The 15,684-nt window shown below is 43.4% G+C and overlaps 1 protein-coding gene across 4 annotated transcripts in view; it reads right to left on the bottom strand.

Annotated features, from left to right (window-relative positions):
* The window catches only part of ULK4 (unc-51 like kinase 4), a 941,213-nt gene that overhangs the window by 904,014 nt on the left and 21,515 nt on the right, over positions 1-15,684 (bottom strand). For all 4 annotated transcript variants that reach the window (XM_069730129.1, XM_069730128.1, XM_069730126.1 and 1 more), the window contains exons 3-4: positions 14,536-14,635; positions 8,805-8,944 (exon numbers count right to left, since the gene is read on the bottom strand). In XM_069730129.1, coding sequence (XP_069586230.1) covers positions 8,805-8,944; positions 14,536-14,635 — 240 coding nt within the window. The remainder of the gene's footprint in view (positions 1-8,804; positions 8,945-14,535; positions 14,636-15,684) is intronic.

Genomic DNA, 15,684 nt, shown 5'->3' with positions numbered 1-15,684 from the left:
ATTAAGGCTAGGCAGCAACCTCAGAGGAGAGGAAAAAAAAAAAACTTCCTCAGACTACTTTTCCTCCTACTTCAGCCCAAACATTCTGGCCGGCTATACTGTCATGATTCCAATGGCAGGGAATCACAAAAGGACAAGCACCAACGAGCTCTAGGGTGATGGAACCTGAGCTGACCGCGACCCTAAACCTGAACACACAAATAACAATAGCCGGGGAACGTGCCTACGTTGGTCCTAGACGTCTCGCACCAGCCGAAGATCTAACTTCCCCTATTAGAAGAAACACAGACCTCTTTTGCCTCCAGAGAAATACCCCACAGAAATAGCAGCCCCCCACATATAATGACGGTGAAATGAGAGGAAGGCACATACACAGTATGAAAACAGATTCAGCAAATGAGGCCCGCTAAAACTAGATAGCAGAGGATACAAAAGTAAACTGCGCGGTCAGCAAAAAACCCTTCAAAAAACCATCCTGTAATTACTTGAACTCATGTTCCAACTCATGGAACATGAGGAGCAATTACAGCCCACTAGAGCAACCAGCAGCAAAGAAACAATTATATGCAAGCTGGACAAGACAAAAATAAAGCAAAACGTGGAACAAGAAAATCAAAAACTTAGCTTGTCCTGAAGATTACTGAAGCCAGAAGCTGAGGAAACAAAACACTCTGATAACCTTGATAGCCGGCGGGGAAATGACAAGAAAGCCCGGTTAAATAGGAAACTCCCAAATGCTAATAGAACAGGTGGACACCAGAGACAGCAGAACACAAATCACCCAGTACCATCAGTAACCACCAGAGGGAGCCCAAAAACAGAACTCACAACAGCCCACGCAGTATATAACACAGCCCACGCAGTATATAGCACTGTGGGTACCACATCCCAGTTAAAAAAAAACTATTAAAATAAAAATTAGTTATATACTCATCCAGCCCAGGCCTTTAGCGATGCTCGTCGCAACGCTTCGTTCCCAGTAATGCTTTGCGGCAAGAACACGTGATGATGTAGCGGTCTCGCAAGACCGCAACGTCATGTCTGGTCATTGCCGTAATGCATTCTTGGGACTGGAGCGTCGCGAGGACCGGGAAAGGCTGGCGCGGAAGGTGAGAATATAATTTTTTTTATTATTATTATTTTTAACATTATATGTTTTTACTATTGATGCTGCATAGGCAGCATCAATAGTAAAAAGTTGGTCACACTTACACGGTTAATGGCAGCGTTAACGGACTGCGTTACACTGCGTTATGCCGCGGTGTAACAAAGTCCTAAAACGCTAGACTGGAGGGGGCACTGACTGGACGGAAGTAGGGAGGGGCCAATTTGCGGCTGGACTGTGCCTGTCGCTGATTGGTCGCGGCTAGCCGGCCGCGACCAAACAGCGACACGGGATTTCCGTTACTGACAAACAGACGGAAGTACCCCTTAGGGTATGTGCACACGATGCGGAAAACGCTGTGGATCCGCAGCGTTTCTGCAGCTGTGGATCCGCAGCAGTTTCCCATAAGTTTACAGTACAATGTAAACCTATGGGAAACCAAAAACGCTGTGCACATGCACATGTGGAAAAAAAAGCGCAAAAATGCAGCGGTTTACATTCCGCAGCATGTCAATTCTTTCTGCGGATTCCACAGCGGTTTTACAGCTGCCCCTATGGAAAACCGCAGTTGTAAAACCACAGTGAAAACCACAGAAAATCCGTGGTAAATCCGCGGTAAAATCGCGATAAATCCGCGGTAAAACTGCGATAAATTTATCAAATTGCTGCAGAAAAATCCGCCGTGGACCAAGAATACGTGTGCACATAGCCTTAGACAATTATATAGATAGATGTCAGTAGTTGAATGCACAGATAGTTACACTGCTCAGAATCTACTATATAATTGTCTAAGGGTTACTTCCGTCTGTCTGTCTGTCTGTCCTTCTGTCACGGTTACTCATTCGCTGATTGGTCTCGCCAGCTGCCAGTCATGGCTGCCGCGACAAATCAGCGACGGGCACAGTCCGAAAGAAAATGGCCGCTCCTTACCCCCCGTAGTCAGTGCCCGGCGCCCGCATACTCCCCTCTGGTCATGCTAACACAGGGTTAATGCCGGCGGTAACAGACCGCGTTATGCCGCGGGTAACGCACTCCGTTACCGCCGCTATTAACCCTGTGTCCCCAACTTTTTACTATTGATGCTGCGTATGCAGCATCAATAGTAAAACGATCTAATATTAAAAATAATAATAATAAAAAAAAAAAAACCTTTATTCTCACCTTCCGCCGTCGCGCCCTCTCCTCGGCACTGCAAGCGGCAGGTTCCGCTTCCAAAGATGCTATGGGAGAAGGACCTTCCATGACGTCACGGTCATGTGACCGCGACGTCATGGAAGGTCCTGCGCTCATACCAATCCTGGGACCGGAAACCGCTCACAAGCGCCGGAACTACAATCTACGGATGGTGAGTATGTTTCTTTTTTATTTTTTAACCTGTTACATACGTGACTGGGCAATATACTGCGTGTCTGTGCTGTATACTACGTGACTGGGCAATATACTACGTGGCTCTGTGCTGTATACTACGTCGCTGTGCAATATACTGTGTGGCTGGGCAATATACTACGTGGCTCTGTGCTGTATATTACGTGACCGGGCAATATACTACGTGGCTGTCCAATATACTACGTGGCTGGGTAATATACTACGCGACACCGCTAAGTCATCTGGGTAATTTCACAATGCATCCTGGGAACGGAAGATGGCGGCAGCCGCGCGCATATCGCCGGAGCTTCGGTGGATGCCAGGGGGTGAGTATATACCGTAACTATTTTTTATTTAAATTATTTTTTTAACAGGGATATGGTGCCCGCACTGCTGTATACTACGCGGGCTGTGTTAGATACCACGTGGCTGCTATATACTACATAGGCAGTGTTATATACTATGTGGGCTGTGTTTTATACTGCGTGGGCTGTGCTATATATTACGTGGCCACTGTTACATACTGTGTGGGCAGTGTTACATACTACGTGACTGCTATATACTGTGTGGGCAGTGTTATATACTACGTGGCTGCTATGTACTGCGTGGGCTGTGCTATATATTACGTGGCCAGTGTTATATACTGCGTGGCCTGTGTTATATACTATGTCGCCTTTGTTATATACTGCGTGGCTGCTATATACTGCGTGGGCTGTGTTATATAGTACGTGGCTGTGTTATATACTGTGTGGCCAATGCTATATATTGCGTGGCCTGTAGTAACGCATCGGGTATTCTACAATATGTATGTATATAGCAGCCACATAGCATATAGCACAGGCCACGTAGTATTTGTCTGCTATATACTACGTGGCCTGTGCTATATACTATGTGGCTGCTATATACAGTCATGGCCAAAAGTATTAACACCCCTGCAATTCTGTCAGATAATACTCAGTTTCTTCCTAAAAATGATTGCAATCACAAATTCTTTGGTATTATTATCTTCATTTGATTTGTCTTAAATGAAAAAACACAAAAGAGAATGAAGCAAAAAGCAAAACATTAATCATTTCACACAAAATTCCAAAAATGGGCCAGACAAAAGTATTGGCAGAGCAAAAGAGGGGAGAAGCCAGCGCAGCCTAAGGTTAAGACGCAATACATAAAGTGCATATGCACATATTAATTTCTAACTGTATTTTCAAAATGAGACATTTAGCAAACAATTGATCAATTCTTTGAGCCACCCCGCCTCTTCACGGCAATCTCATATTGGGGCAGTCCTACACTACGTTTTTTATATTCGCTGTGCCATAAAGGCCTCCTAAATGAACTGAAAGCAAGACCACATTAAAAGCATGCTGTACCTGGAGCATGGGGGTGACTCAGTTATGCTCCAGGTACAGCATGCTTTTAATGTGGTCTTGCTTTTAGTTAATTTAGGAGGCTTTTATGGCACAGCGAATATAAAAAACGTAGTGTAAGACTGCCCCAATATGAGATTGCCGTGAAGAGGCGGGGTGGCTCAAAGAATTGATCAATTGTTTGCTAAATGTCTCATTTTGATAATACAGTTAGAAATTAATATGTGCATTTGCACTTTACGTATTGCGTCTTTACCTTAGGCTGCGCTGGCTTCTCCCTTTTTTTGCAAAAGTATTGGCACCCTCAGCCTAATACTTGGTTGCACAACCTTTAGCCAAAATAACTGCGACCAACCGCTTCCGGTAACCATCAATGAGTTTCTTACAATGCTCTGCTGGAATTTTAGACCATTCTTCTTTGGCAAACTGCTCCAGGTCCCTGATATTTGAAGGGTGCCTTCTCCAAACTGCCATTTTTAGATCTTTCCACAGGTGTTCTATGGGATTCAGGTCTGGACTCATTGCTGGCCACCTTAGAAGTCTCCAGTGCTTTCTCTCAAACCATTTTCTAGTGCTTTTTGAAGTGTGTTTTGGGTCATTGTCCTGCTGGAAGACCCATGACCTCTGAAGGAGACCCAGCTTTCTCACACTGGGCCCTACATTATGCTGCAAAATTTGTTGGTAGTCTTCAGACTTCATAATGCCATGCACACAGTCAAGCAGTCCAGTGCCAGAGGTAGCAAAGCAACCCCAAAACATCTGGGAACCTCCACCATGTTTGACTGTAGGGACCGTGTTCTTTTCTTTATATGCCTCTTTTTTTCTCCTGTAAACTCTGTTGATGCCTTTGCCCAAAAAGCTCTACTTTTGTCTCATCTGACCAGAGAACATTCTTCCAAAACGTTTTAGGCTTCTTCAGATAAACTCCAGCCTGGCTTTTTTATGTCTCGGGTTAAGAAGTGGGGTCTTCCTGGGTCTCCTACCTTACAGTCCCTTTTCATTCAGACGCCGACGGATAGTACGGGTTGACACTGTTGTGCCCTCGGACTGCAGGGCAGCTTGAACTTGTTTGGATGTTAGTCGAGGCTCTTTATCCAATATCCGCACAATCTTGCGTTGAAATCTCTTGTCAATTTTTCTTTTCCGTCCACATCTAGGGAGGTTAGCCACAGTGCCATGGGCTTTAAACTTCTTGATGACACTGCGCACGGTAGACACAGGAACATTCAAGTCTTTGGAGATGGACTTGTAGCCTTGAGATTGCTCATGCTTCCTCACAATTTGGTTTCTCAAGTCCTCAGACAGTTCTTTGGTCTTCTTTTCTCCATGCTCAATGTGGTACACATGAAGTAAGCACTAAAGTGTCGTTTAGCACACCTGGGTCCGGGTTGCGGGTAGCTGTGAGAGATGGGCAGGTCTGGCTACTCACATACCTCACCTGTGGGTGTGGCTACAGCCTACATAATGGAGGCCGTTTGGCCTTCCTGTGTGTGGGGCTCCAGACCGAGCCTGTGTGCTGGACATTGCCCAGCCTGTGTGCCCACAGGCCTGAGGGAGCAGAACCCGGCTAAGGACATTTGTGTTGTTGTGCCTGCTCTAAAGGCCATGAACCTTTAGTTGTTGCTGCTGGCTTTATGAAGCAAATAAACCCACATGGATTTTTAAGAGAACGGGTCTCCTGTCTTCCTCCTGTCGCACCCGAGTTCGAAACCCCTTCAGTGTCTATGACAAAAGCAGCTTTGAATGTACAAGTGGGCGCCATACTAATTGGGACCTGGTGTGATTGATTGCACCGATAATATGTCCACCCCTGGGTCCTCGGCCTTCACTAGGCCAGGAGCTTGCTTAGGGTCCCTGTATATGCCATGTCTCTATTATTAATAAGTTATTGGTAAGATACAAAAGACTACAATACTAGAGTATTAAGTTTTATTGTACAAGGGCATCCCCCTTGGCCTGAAAGGTAAAGAAAATCTGAAAAAAATATTAATAATTATTTAGTATAGCTACGGGCATAATTCTCCAATCTAATATATCATAATATTCATCCCATACATTAAACACGGAATTAAAATAATCGTAAATATGGTTAAATGAAAAGGTGTCATTCAAAACTATTATTAGTCTCACAAAAAAAAAAAAAGTATAAAAGAAGAAAAAAGCGGTTTGTGTGACGGGTTGTGCTTTAATGGTATAGTTTTGGCAAATTGTTCTTCAACAACCAGAAAAATTGAAGAAGCACTCCTCCTCCTCCCATCAAATGTTTATCCTGGATAAGCAGCTGGGTCAGGAGATGAAGAGGGGGATGACAACTGCAGGGACAAGAGTGCTGTATAATATCATGGCTGCAATATATTAAGAGGATAATCACTGTGATGGTAAGAGTGCTTCTTTAAGAAGTTATGGATCTTGGAAGGTCAGGTATGAAAATAGCAAAAAAACATTGATAAAATTGTGCTGAATCCAAAAGGACAAAATAGGCTGTGTCTTTAAAGGGTTTGTCGGGTCACAACATGTTGATTGCCAATCCGCGGGATAGGATATCACTGTCAGATTAGATGAACACTTGGCACCTAGTAGGAGAGGAGCTGTTGGGTGGAGCTGACAGCGGCCGCTACACACCGGGCAGTGCAGCTCCATTCAGAGACTGATTCAAGATCAGCGATATTCTTGGCAGTCTTGATGGGGGGTATGGTGAAGTCAGACGCTCCTGAATCGTTCAGAGGTGCATGCTCTGTGCGCCACGCCAGAAACCTTACACAGTCCACTGGTAACGCCACAGCTTGTTACGAATTAGATGAGGTTTGATGTCATGTGCCGCTCCAAAACCGGTGGAGCGGAAGGAAACGTACATAAAGACGCTAAAGTCACAACATTTTTGCAGCTTTTAACAACAATTTACTAAGTATTCCGATGAAATCAGGGCAAAAGTGTTTACATCCAGCGGCGGCCGGAATAAAAACAGCTAATCGTGGGGGTGTTAGATTAAGGGTAAGTTCAAACAGGGGTTTTTTTCTGCATCAAAACCCAATCATCTTAGCAGGAAAGAAGCTGCGCCAAAACGCAGGTTTAAGTGCGTTTTTGGTGTGTTTTTTGCCGCATTTGTGGAGCATTTTTTTCTCTTTGTGCATGCCAAAAAAGTAGAGTGAACACAGAGGGAAAAAAAAACAACTTCCTGTAGATAGATAGATTGATAGAATAGATACATTACCTGCGGTATCCTCTTCCCTGGCATTTTCCCACGGTGCAGAGGTTACTTCAGGTCAGGCTGTGAGGGAGCGCAGGCTCAATGAGGTCACCGCTCGTTACTGAGCCTGCGCCCGCTGCATCCCATTCATTCTCCAGTAGATTACAGCCGGGAGCGGTCGCATTAGCAGCACTCCCGGTTGTAAGCTTTATCTCCCCCAGATACTGTGTGGGACACTCGTTATATTGGACTATGACGGATCAGGGAGTATATTTTTGCTTTAATATTTTATTTTTATTACAGAAGATCGAGAGCTTCACTTTGGAATGGCAGAATAATAAAAAAAACTGTGTGGTGTTTTTTTTCATTAAAAGACTTTTTTCTGCATTTGTGTGCATATGTTTATTTAACCCTTTAATTATTACAGGATTAGTAATGGATAGGTGTCTTATTGACGCCTCTCCATTATTATCCAGGCTTAATATCACCTTACAATAGGAAGGTGACATTAACCCCTCATTACCCAGCTGCCACCACTGAAGGGCAAGTTGGAAGAGTCGGGCAAAGCACCAGAATTGGCGCATCTAATAGATGTGCCATTTCTGGGCAGCTGCGGGCTGCTATTTTTAGGCTGGGGGGGGGCCCTATATCAATGGCCCCTTTACCAGCCTGAGAATACCAGCCCCCAGCTGTGAGCTTTAGCAAGGGCTGGTTGTCAATAACAGGGGGGACCCCACGCCGTTTTTTTAAATGATTTATTTAATTTTTTTTTTTTTTTTTTTTAAATGGCCGAGGACCCCTCTCATTTTGATAACCAGCCTTGCTGAAGCTGACAGCTGAGGTTTGTAGTCCCCAGCTGTGAGTTTTGTCTGGCTGGTTATCAAAATTAGGGGGGGACCCACACCGATTTTTTTTATTATTATTTATTTATAGTGCAGGAGCGACAGGTGAAAACTCCCATCCGTCGCTCCTGCTCACTGTAATTAGCGGTGGCAGGTGTCACATGAAGAGAGTAGTAGTCCCATCAGCTGACACCAGTGATCGGAGGTAAAGTTTATAGCTCCGATCACAGCTGAGCACTCCCCGCTGTCTTCTGACTGTGGGAAGCCATGGCTCTCTGACCGGCAGGGAGGATTTCCCCGCTGATCAGAAGCGGTGTTTGCCGCGCTGTCATGCATATGACAGCATGCCAAACACTGTAATGTTGGGCCCCCCATTCAAGTGAATGGGGATCGGGTCCGCTCTGCTGGATGACAGGCTGTATGGACGCACCATGCAACCTGCCATCTAGATGTAGCAGAGCCGAGTTTGACGTCACATCCGGCTGTCCTTGACTTTTCTGCAGCGAATACGCTGCAAGAAAAGTCAACCTAGCGTACATGCAGCGTTTTTTCACCATCCATTCAAGTCAATGGGTGAAAAACGCTGAAAAAAAACGCTGGTAAAACGCTGAAAGAAATGACATGCCCTATGTCAAAAAACGCTGCAAAGCACAAAATACTGATCACACAAAAACCCAATGTGTGTGCATGAGATTTCTGAAATCCCATAGGCTTTGCTGGTACTGTAAAAAGCAGCTGAAAATTGGCATAAAAAAACGCAGCAAAAACGCCCTGTGTGAACTTACCCTAATACAGAGATGCTTGGGACTAAAAGGCTTAACATTACACCAGCTTGGTCCTGACCAGAGAAGTCCCCTTGGATGGTGCATCGTCCATAACCAAGTGGCAGGATCCCAGCCATATTCCATTTCACAATATGATAACAATATAGGTCTTACCTTTCGAGGTGTCAGATCGCAGAAAAGTATTCCAAGGTCATGAATATTATGGAGTCCAGAAATTATATCCACAGCAAATTCTCTAATAGTGTCTTCTGGCAAGTGCTCATCCTGACTAATGACTGTTTCCAGGGAACCTCCTGCAATGGATTGTAATAGGATTTATACACAAGGCACAGAGAGGCAAGCTTCATACGGCACTGCAGAAACGGAATAGCAATCACTAAAATCGGAAAGGATCCCCAGTGTATAAAGATACCGCCACATGGCTGCATTAAGAAATAGCATTTCTACGCCTCCTTATTTCTCACCTCTTAGGGCATGGTTCCACGGTCAGGAAACGCTACGTGTTTGACACTGCATACAGCCACAGCGTCAAACACGCAGCGTCCAGATGTTACAGCATAGTGGAGGGGAGTTCATGAAATCAAATAGAAATATATATGTATCAGAGTACATATAGGTACACGCTAGATATTGAGCCAGAGAGGCTGCTGCTGAATAACTAAATAAGAATAAAAAATCAAAGTCGGCAGTCAATAGACAAATCGGAATAGCTTCTAAATGTGTCCACAATAATCTATATTAGCACCTAAGGTGGATGGATATACATAGAAGTATCCTACCTCCTGTCACAGATCGCACATCTATCGATGAGGAAATACTGTACAAAACAAACCCCCCCTCGTACAATCTTCTATTTTTCATACTAAGTTAAAAGGATTTTTTCCCTGCCAGAAATGTAAGGTTTGCACACAAACTATTACCCAAAAATGTACTAATATTATGAAAGGGGATAGGGTTATTCCAATAAAGGATTTTGTTACTTGCTCCACTGTCGGGGTTATATATATTATAGAATGCCCTTGTGGCAAACTATATGTGGGGAGGACAAAAAGGCCATTTAAAACAAGAATAGGGGAACACATTCGTAACATTAAAAACCAGTTTAAGGGTCATCCACTGTCCCAACATTTCATAGAGCATCATGACAGTAGGATACACCATATGAAAGTGTTTGGCATAGCAACGGTTAAATGCCACTGGAGAGGAGGCGATTTTATTAAGGCCATGTCCAGAGCCGAGACTCAATGGATTTTTTCACTGGACACATTGGCACCCAGGGGTTTAAATATTGGCATAGAACTCTTTGGATTCCAATAGGCAGATCTAGATAGGGCATGCTATATAAGGACTGCTATTACGGAGCAGGGGTTAACCCTGAGGAAGGAGACAGTAGTCTCCGAAACGCGTAGGTTAGGTGATCCCTTCATCGCTCCGTATCTCACTCCCGGGCTTCGTTCACAGTCACGTGACCAGTTACGTCACGCAGGTCCTGCACTGCATCCGGACTTACCGCTTTCACTCCACGCGGCGTCCGGCACCTCAGGACTCTGTCTCAGCCCGGAGGTTAGTTTTGGGTGGCTGCTACCGGCCGGGGCAGCCACCATTCTTTGGATCTATACCACGCTACGTCCTTGTATGGAGGAGACTCTTTGGAATTATATCGGCAGCACCACGGCTCTTTTCCTCATCGATAGATGTGCGATCTGTGACAGGAGGTAGGATACTTCTATGTATATCCATCCACCTTAGGTGCTACTATAGATTATTGTGGACACATTTAGAAGCTATTCCGATTTGTCTATTGACTGCCGACTTTGATTTTTTATTCTTATTTAGTTATTCAGCAGCAGCCTCTCTGGCTCAATATCTAGCGCGTACCTATATGTACTCTGATACATATATATTTCTATTTGATTATTCATTTGCTACCGACTTAGTGTGGAGGTCGGTTAGGTAACGCAGCTGGGATCACTAGTCCTTTTTAACACTTTCGCGCCACCATTTATATATATTTTAGAGTTCATGAAATCCCATCTCCACTATGCGTTAAAAGACGCATGCAGCAGACCCGCGTAAACCGACATGCAGCGCGTGTAAAACAGCATCTAATGATTAGTCACATGCGCAGTAACTGAATAAACGCAGCTCGCTACGCATGTCTACGGTCTTAACTGTCACACCGCCGGAGAGCTGACCGAGAGAACTAGAGTATAGGTGATCGCCGGAGATCTCCGATGGTCATATACAAGCTCTGTTATGTCTGGATGTCAAGTATCCAGATGTAGCAGAGCCGGACTCGTCGTGGGACACTCGTTATTAAGGACTGCGTCGGACCAGGGAGTATACTGTTGATTTATTCTTTTATTTTATTTTTTTCGAAGATCAATGGCTTCACTTGGATGACCAGTGTAATAAAGATGGCAAAACTGTGTAGTGTTTTATTTCATTAAAATACTTTATTCTGCATGTGTGTTTTATTAACCCTTTACCAACTATAGGATTAGTAATGGTAGGTATCTTATTGACGCCTCTCCATTACTAAGCCGGCTTAATGTCACCTTACAATTCAAAGGTGACATTAACCCCTTATTATCCCATATGCCACCACTACAGGGCAGTGGGAATAGAGATGCTAAGCGCTGGAATTGGGGCATCTTACAGATGCGCCATTTCTGGGATGGCTGGGTACTGGTATTTGTAGGCGGGGGGCCAATATCCATGGCCCCTCTATAGGCTATGAATATCAGCCTGCAGCTGTCTGCGTAGCTTTTCTGGCTATTATAGGGGGACTCCACGTCATTGTTTTGGGGGGGTCCACCTATTTTAATAGCCAGTAAAGGCTACGCAGGAAGCTGTGGGCTGATATTCATAGCCTGGGAAGATCCATGGGTATTGACCCCGTCCCAGGCTACAAACATCGGCCCCTAGTCGCCGGCTTTCCCACTCTGGACTTGAAAATTGTGCAGGAACCCACGTAATTTTTTTTCCATTTTTTTTTTCAATTAACCCTGCGTTTAAGGCCAGGGTCACACTTTACGAGAAACTCTGACGAGTCTCGCACCTCAATACCTGGCACTTGGTACCGAAGTATACGGCTGCATGTATTTCTATGCAGCTGAACGCTCCGGTCTGAGTGCCGGTGGCAGTGCCAGGTATTGAGGTGCGAGACTTGTGCAAGTTTCTCTTAAAGTGTAACTCCGACCGAACACAGATTTTTTTCTATCTATAGATAGATATATCTATAGATAGAAGGAATGAGATAGATCTATCTATTAATCTATCCCATATCTATCTCATATCTATCTATAGATAGATAAAATTAGATAGACAGATGGAATGAGATAGATTTATAGATAGATACGAGATAGATCTATAGGTAGATCTATCCATCTATCTCATTCCATCTGTCTATCTCATTCTGTCTATCTATAGATCCCTCTGTCTATATATCTCATTCTATCTATAGATCCCTCTGTCTATATATCTCATTCTATCTATAGATCCCTCTGTCTATCTATCTCATTCTATCTATCTATCTATCTATCTATCTATCTATCTATCTATCTATCTATCTATCTATCTATCTATCTATCTGTATCTGTGTGTAATGGAGTGTGGGTTGGACAAATGTTAAAGAGGAAATTGGACCAGAAATGACAACACAATTTTTTGTTAAATAATATATATTTATTTAGCTTACCCAAAAAAAAAACACATATAAATCCGCATGGAAAAAAAAAATGAATGTAAAAAACGCATCAAAAAACGCAGATGACCTGCCAGTGACCTCTGATGCAGATTTGGTTCAGATTTTACCTGCGTCAAATCCTGAGCAAATATGGAGCAGATCCTAACCGTGGAAGCATACCCTTAGGATGAAAGGGTGGATTAACGTTATGGGGCACGTAGAGACCCTTGTGTGGGCTGACACTGCCAGCACAGTAGAGGAAGCAGGTAATCCGAGTTATGCTTCACGTGCACGCACACTTTTCCAAGACCATTAAAACCATTATGATCTCCTATTTAATGTTATTTTGAAGGACTTAATAGTTTTGTAAAAGCATGTAACACTTAAAAAAAATATTCAAAAAGGCACCTACAAACAAATAATAGATCAAATTAAATGCAACTATCTGCCTCTGTACCATCACTAATTGTCTCCTTTTATTTTCCTGCAGCTCTTTACGTGCCATCTGCCCACATGTCCTATAAGCAATCACTGGCCACAGACACAAAGACATCAGGACTGAGGTAAGTGATTGGCTGCAGCGGTCATGTGGGTGATCATTTGTAGGGAAGTAAACAGATCATTCAAAAGCACTGGAAATAAGTCACTGGGGTGGAAATAAACTGGTGACAAAAGTTTTTTTTTGTATCTTTTTTAAAATTAATTCCTTTGTTTTGAAAAAAAGTTTTATACCCTGGGCATACCCTTTAAGAGGATGATGTTTTCAAGAGGATACAGCAAGCCGTACAATTCATATCTGGTAAACTAAGGTTGAATTCTTTGGACTTGCGTTTTATCTGAACCTCAAAACTGTTAAAGAACTGTGCTAAACAGTTTAAGCCTATAAGGTGCCTTACGCCTTACAAGAGCCATTGCCATTTTCATAGACAAGTAACTGAAACATTCATTAGAAAAAGATGGCAATATGGCCGGTTTCAGTGGCCCAATTTCCAATACGGCCATATCACGTACGCAAATTGCAGACATAACTGGCTTGGTATGCTAGTCCACAATTCGGATGGGTGCCGGAGCGGCCGTTACAATGAATGAGGTACTCTTGTCTGTAACACAGACCAAATTAGTGCAATGTGCTGTAACGCTCAAAGACAGCAAATATCAAAAACAGACCATCACTTCCAAACAGAGAACAGCTGTGAACAGGTGCAAGCTAAGAGTAGCCATCCCCATATATAGCTATCAAATAAAGCTGCACTCTGTAACGCTATAGTATGCAAACATGAAATATAAAAAAATGTAAATTGAATTACGGTTATAGAAACTAGGAAAAAATGAAAATACTTAGTGCATAAATTGGCCAATTCATGTGTGCCCAGCAGCCAACGACAAGGCGATCCTCTCTGCTGGGGACCTAACCTAACAGGAAACCTATCCTGGACTAATAGCCTACATTTATATGGGTATGTAGGATTTTCCTATGATTAGAACGGCCATAGGCTGATAGGTGGAGAGCTCAGTCAGAAAGTGTAGGTATAAATATCAATGACTGACTGTCATTTCCAAACAGAGAACAGGTGTGAACAGGTGCATACTAAGAGTAGCCACCTCCATATATAACAAAGATTTTATTCCACGAAGACCATTAGTTCACGTGGTGAATCAGCCATGTGTACTGGCACAATGGCTATGTTGTGACTCTCAAAGACAGCACACGGGCCAATTACACACTTGTCTGAATCAGCCGTAAAGGTTATGAGCAGACATCTCATTAGAACCAGAATATCACTTCAGACACGCAACGCTTTGATATAGAGCCAGCCGCACTCCATTATCTGCAATATAGCAGGAGGCTCAGCCATCTCTTCCATTTGCATGTGACATCCCGGCATTACTTTGACTGATTAAAATAAAGATTACTCTACTTTTAATTTACAGTAAATACTTAAACTGAAATTGATGAAGAGATCAGGCTCTACCAGTGGTTCTGCCCCTCTCCGAGCACTTTATATCTAATTTCATTACTTCCCTCTGAGTTCACACGAGCGGATTCTGGGAACGGCACCAAATGAGACAATAGAAATATCACAAAGCCAATACAACATCAATACTCCGGAGAGTAACTTTGCTAGAAATCAAGTGTGACAGAATTACACTGTTATGGATGTGTTCATGATTGTAGGATCAGAGGACGAACCATACCTGTGCAAAGCTCCACAACGAGCCACAGATGGTTACTGGTCTCATACCATTCGTAAAATGTGACCACGTTCTTGTGCTTTATGTGGTGTGTTAGGCGGACCTAAAATGAAGAGAAAAAAAAAAGAATAGAAAGAAAATGAATAATAGTGATACAAGATTTCTCTCGCGTATCACCCCTACTCTGGAACTCTCTACCACAACACATCAGACTCTCGCCTACCACCGAAACCTTCAAAAAGAACCTGAAGACCCACCTCTTCCAACAAGCCTACAACCTGCAGTAACCAACGATCGACCAAACCGCTGACCAACTCTACCCTCGCCTACTGTATTCTCACCAATCCCTTGTAGATTGTGAGCCTTCGCGGGCAGGGTCCTCACTCCTCCTGTACCAGTTGTGACTTGTATTGTTTAAGATTATTGTACTTGTTTTTATTATTTATACCCCTCCTCACATGTAAAGCGCCATGGAATAAATGGCGCTATAACAATAAATAATACTAATAATAATACAATATTGATAATAAGAGGTCTAGGTATTAGGAGAAGCAGAGCATATACAATAATGGCAAACATAATAAAATATGTATTGGCCACAATATTTTACAACAGTTCCAGGCAGCCAGACCAGGTTGTAGAGTACATTGTTATACACTAAAAGCACCTCCTGGTAGATGCTCTAATTATATCAGGCCTCGAGTTATCACTCCATACACACAAGTACTGGGCTCGGCTAAATGTGCATGGAGAAAAATCTGCAAGGAAAAAAGGCAACAGGCAGACAACTCGGCAGAACTTATCGTGTCTTTTTGAAAACAAGGAATCAAGAATTTAAAATCTAACCAGCTGATCCCTCTGTCCCAAAAGAAATGACACCCTCATACACTTAAGGCCTCTTTCGCATATCCTAATGTTTCCGGTACGGGAAAAATCAGTCCCAGCGCTATCCGTGTCTGTAGGTAACATAAATGTGACACGTAGCGGTGTCTGGTAAAAGCAGTACAGTTAGCGCTGTACCCAGGCGCTGAATCTAACTCTCATCATGGTTGCCTCGTCTCCCTATGATCAGCGTGACGCTAATGAGAGTTGGAGTCAGCACCCACTGTCTGTGAATAACTAGTATTATATAAATAAATAATTAAAAAAAAA

Source organism: Ranitomeya imitator, chromosome 6 (assembly GCF_032444005.1).
Source record: "Ranitomeya imitator isolate aRanImi1 chromosome 6, aRanImi1.pri, whole genome shotgun sequence".
In the NCBI taxonomy this organism is placed as follows: domain Eukaryota; kingdom Metazoa; phylum Chordata; class Amphibia; order Anura; family Dendrobatidae; genus Ranitomeya; species Ranitomeya imitator.
This window is presented reverse-complemented; position numbering and strand designations above follow the sequence as displayed.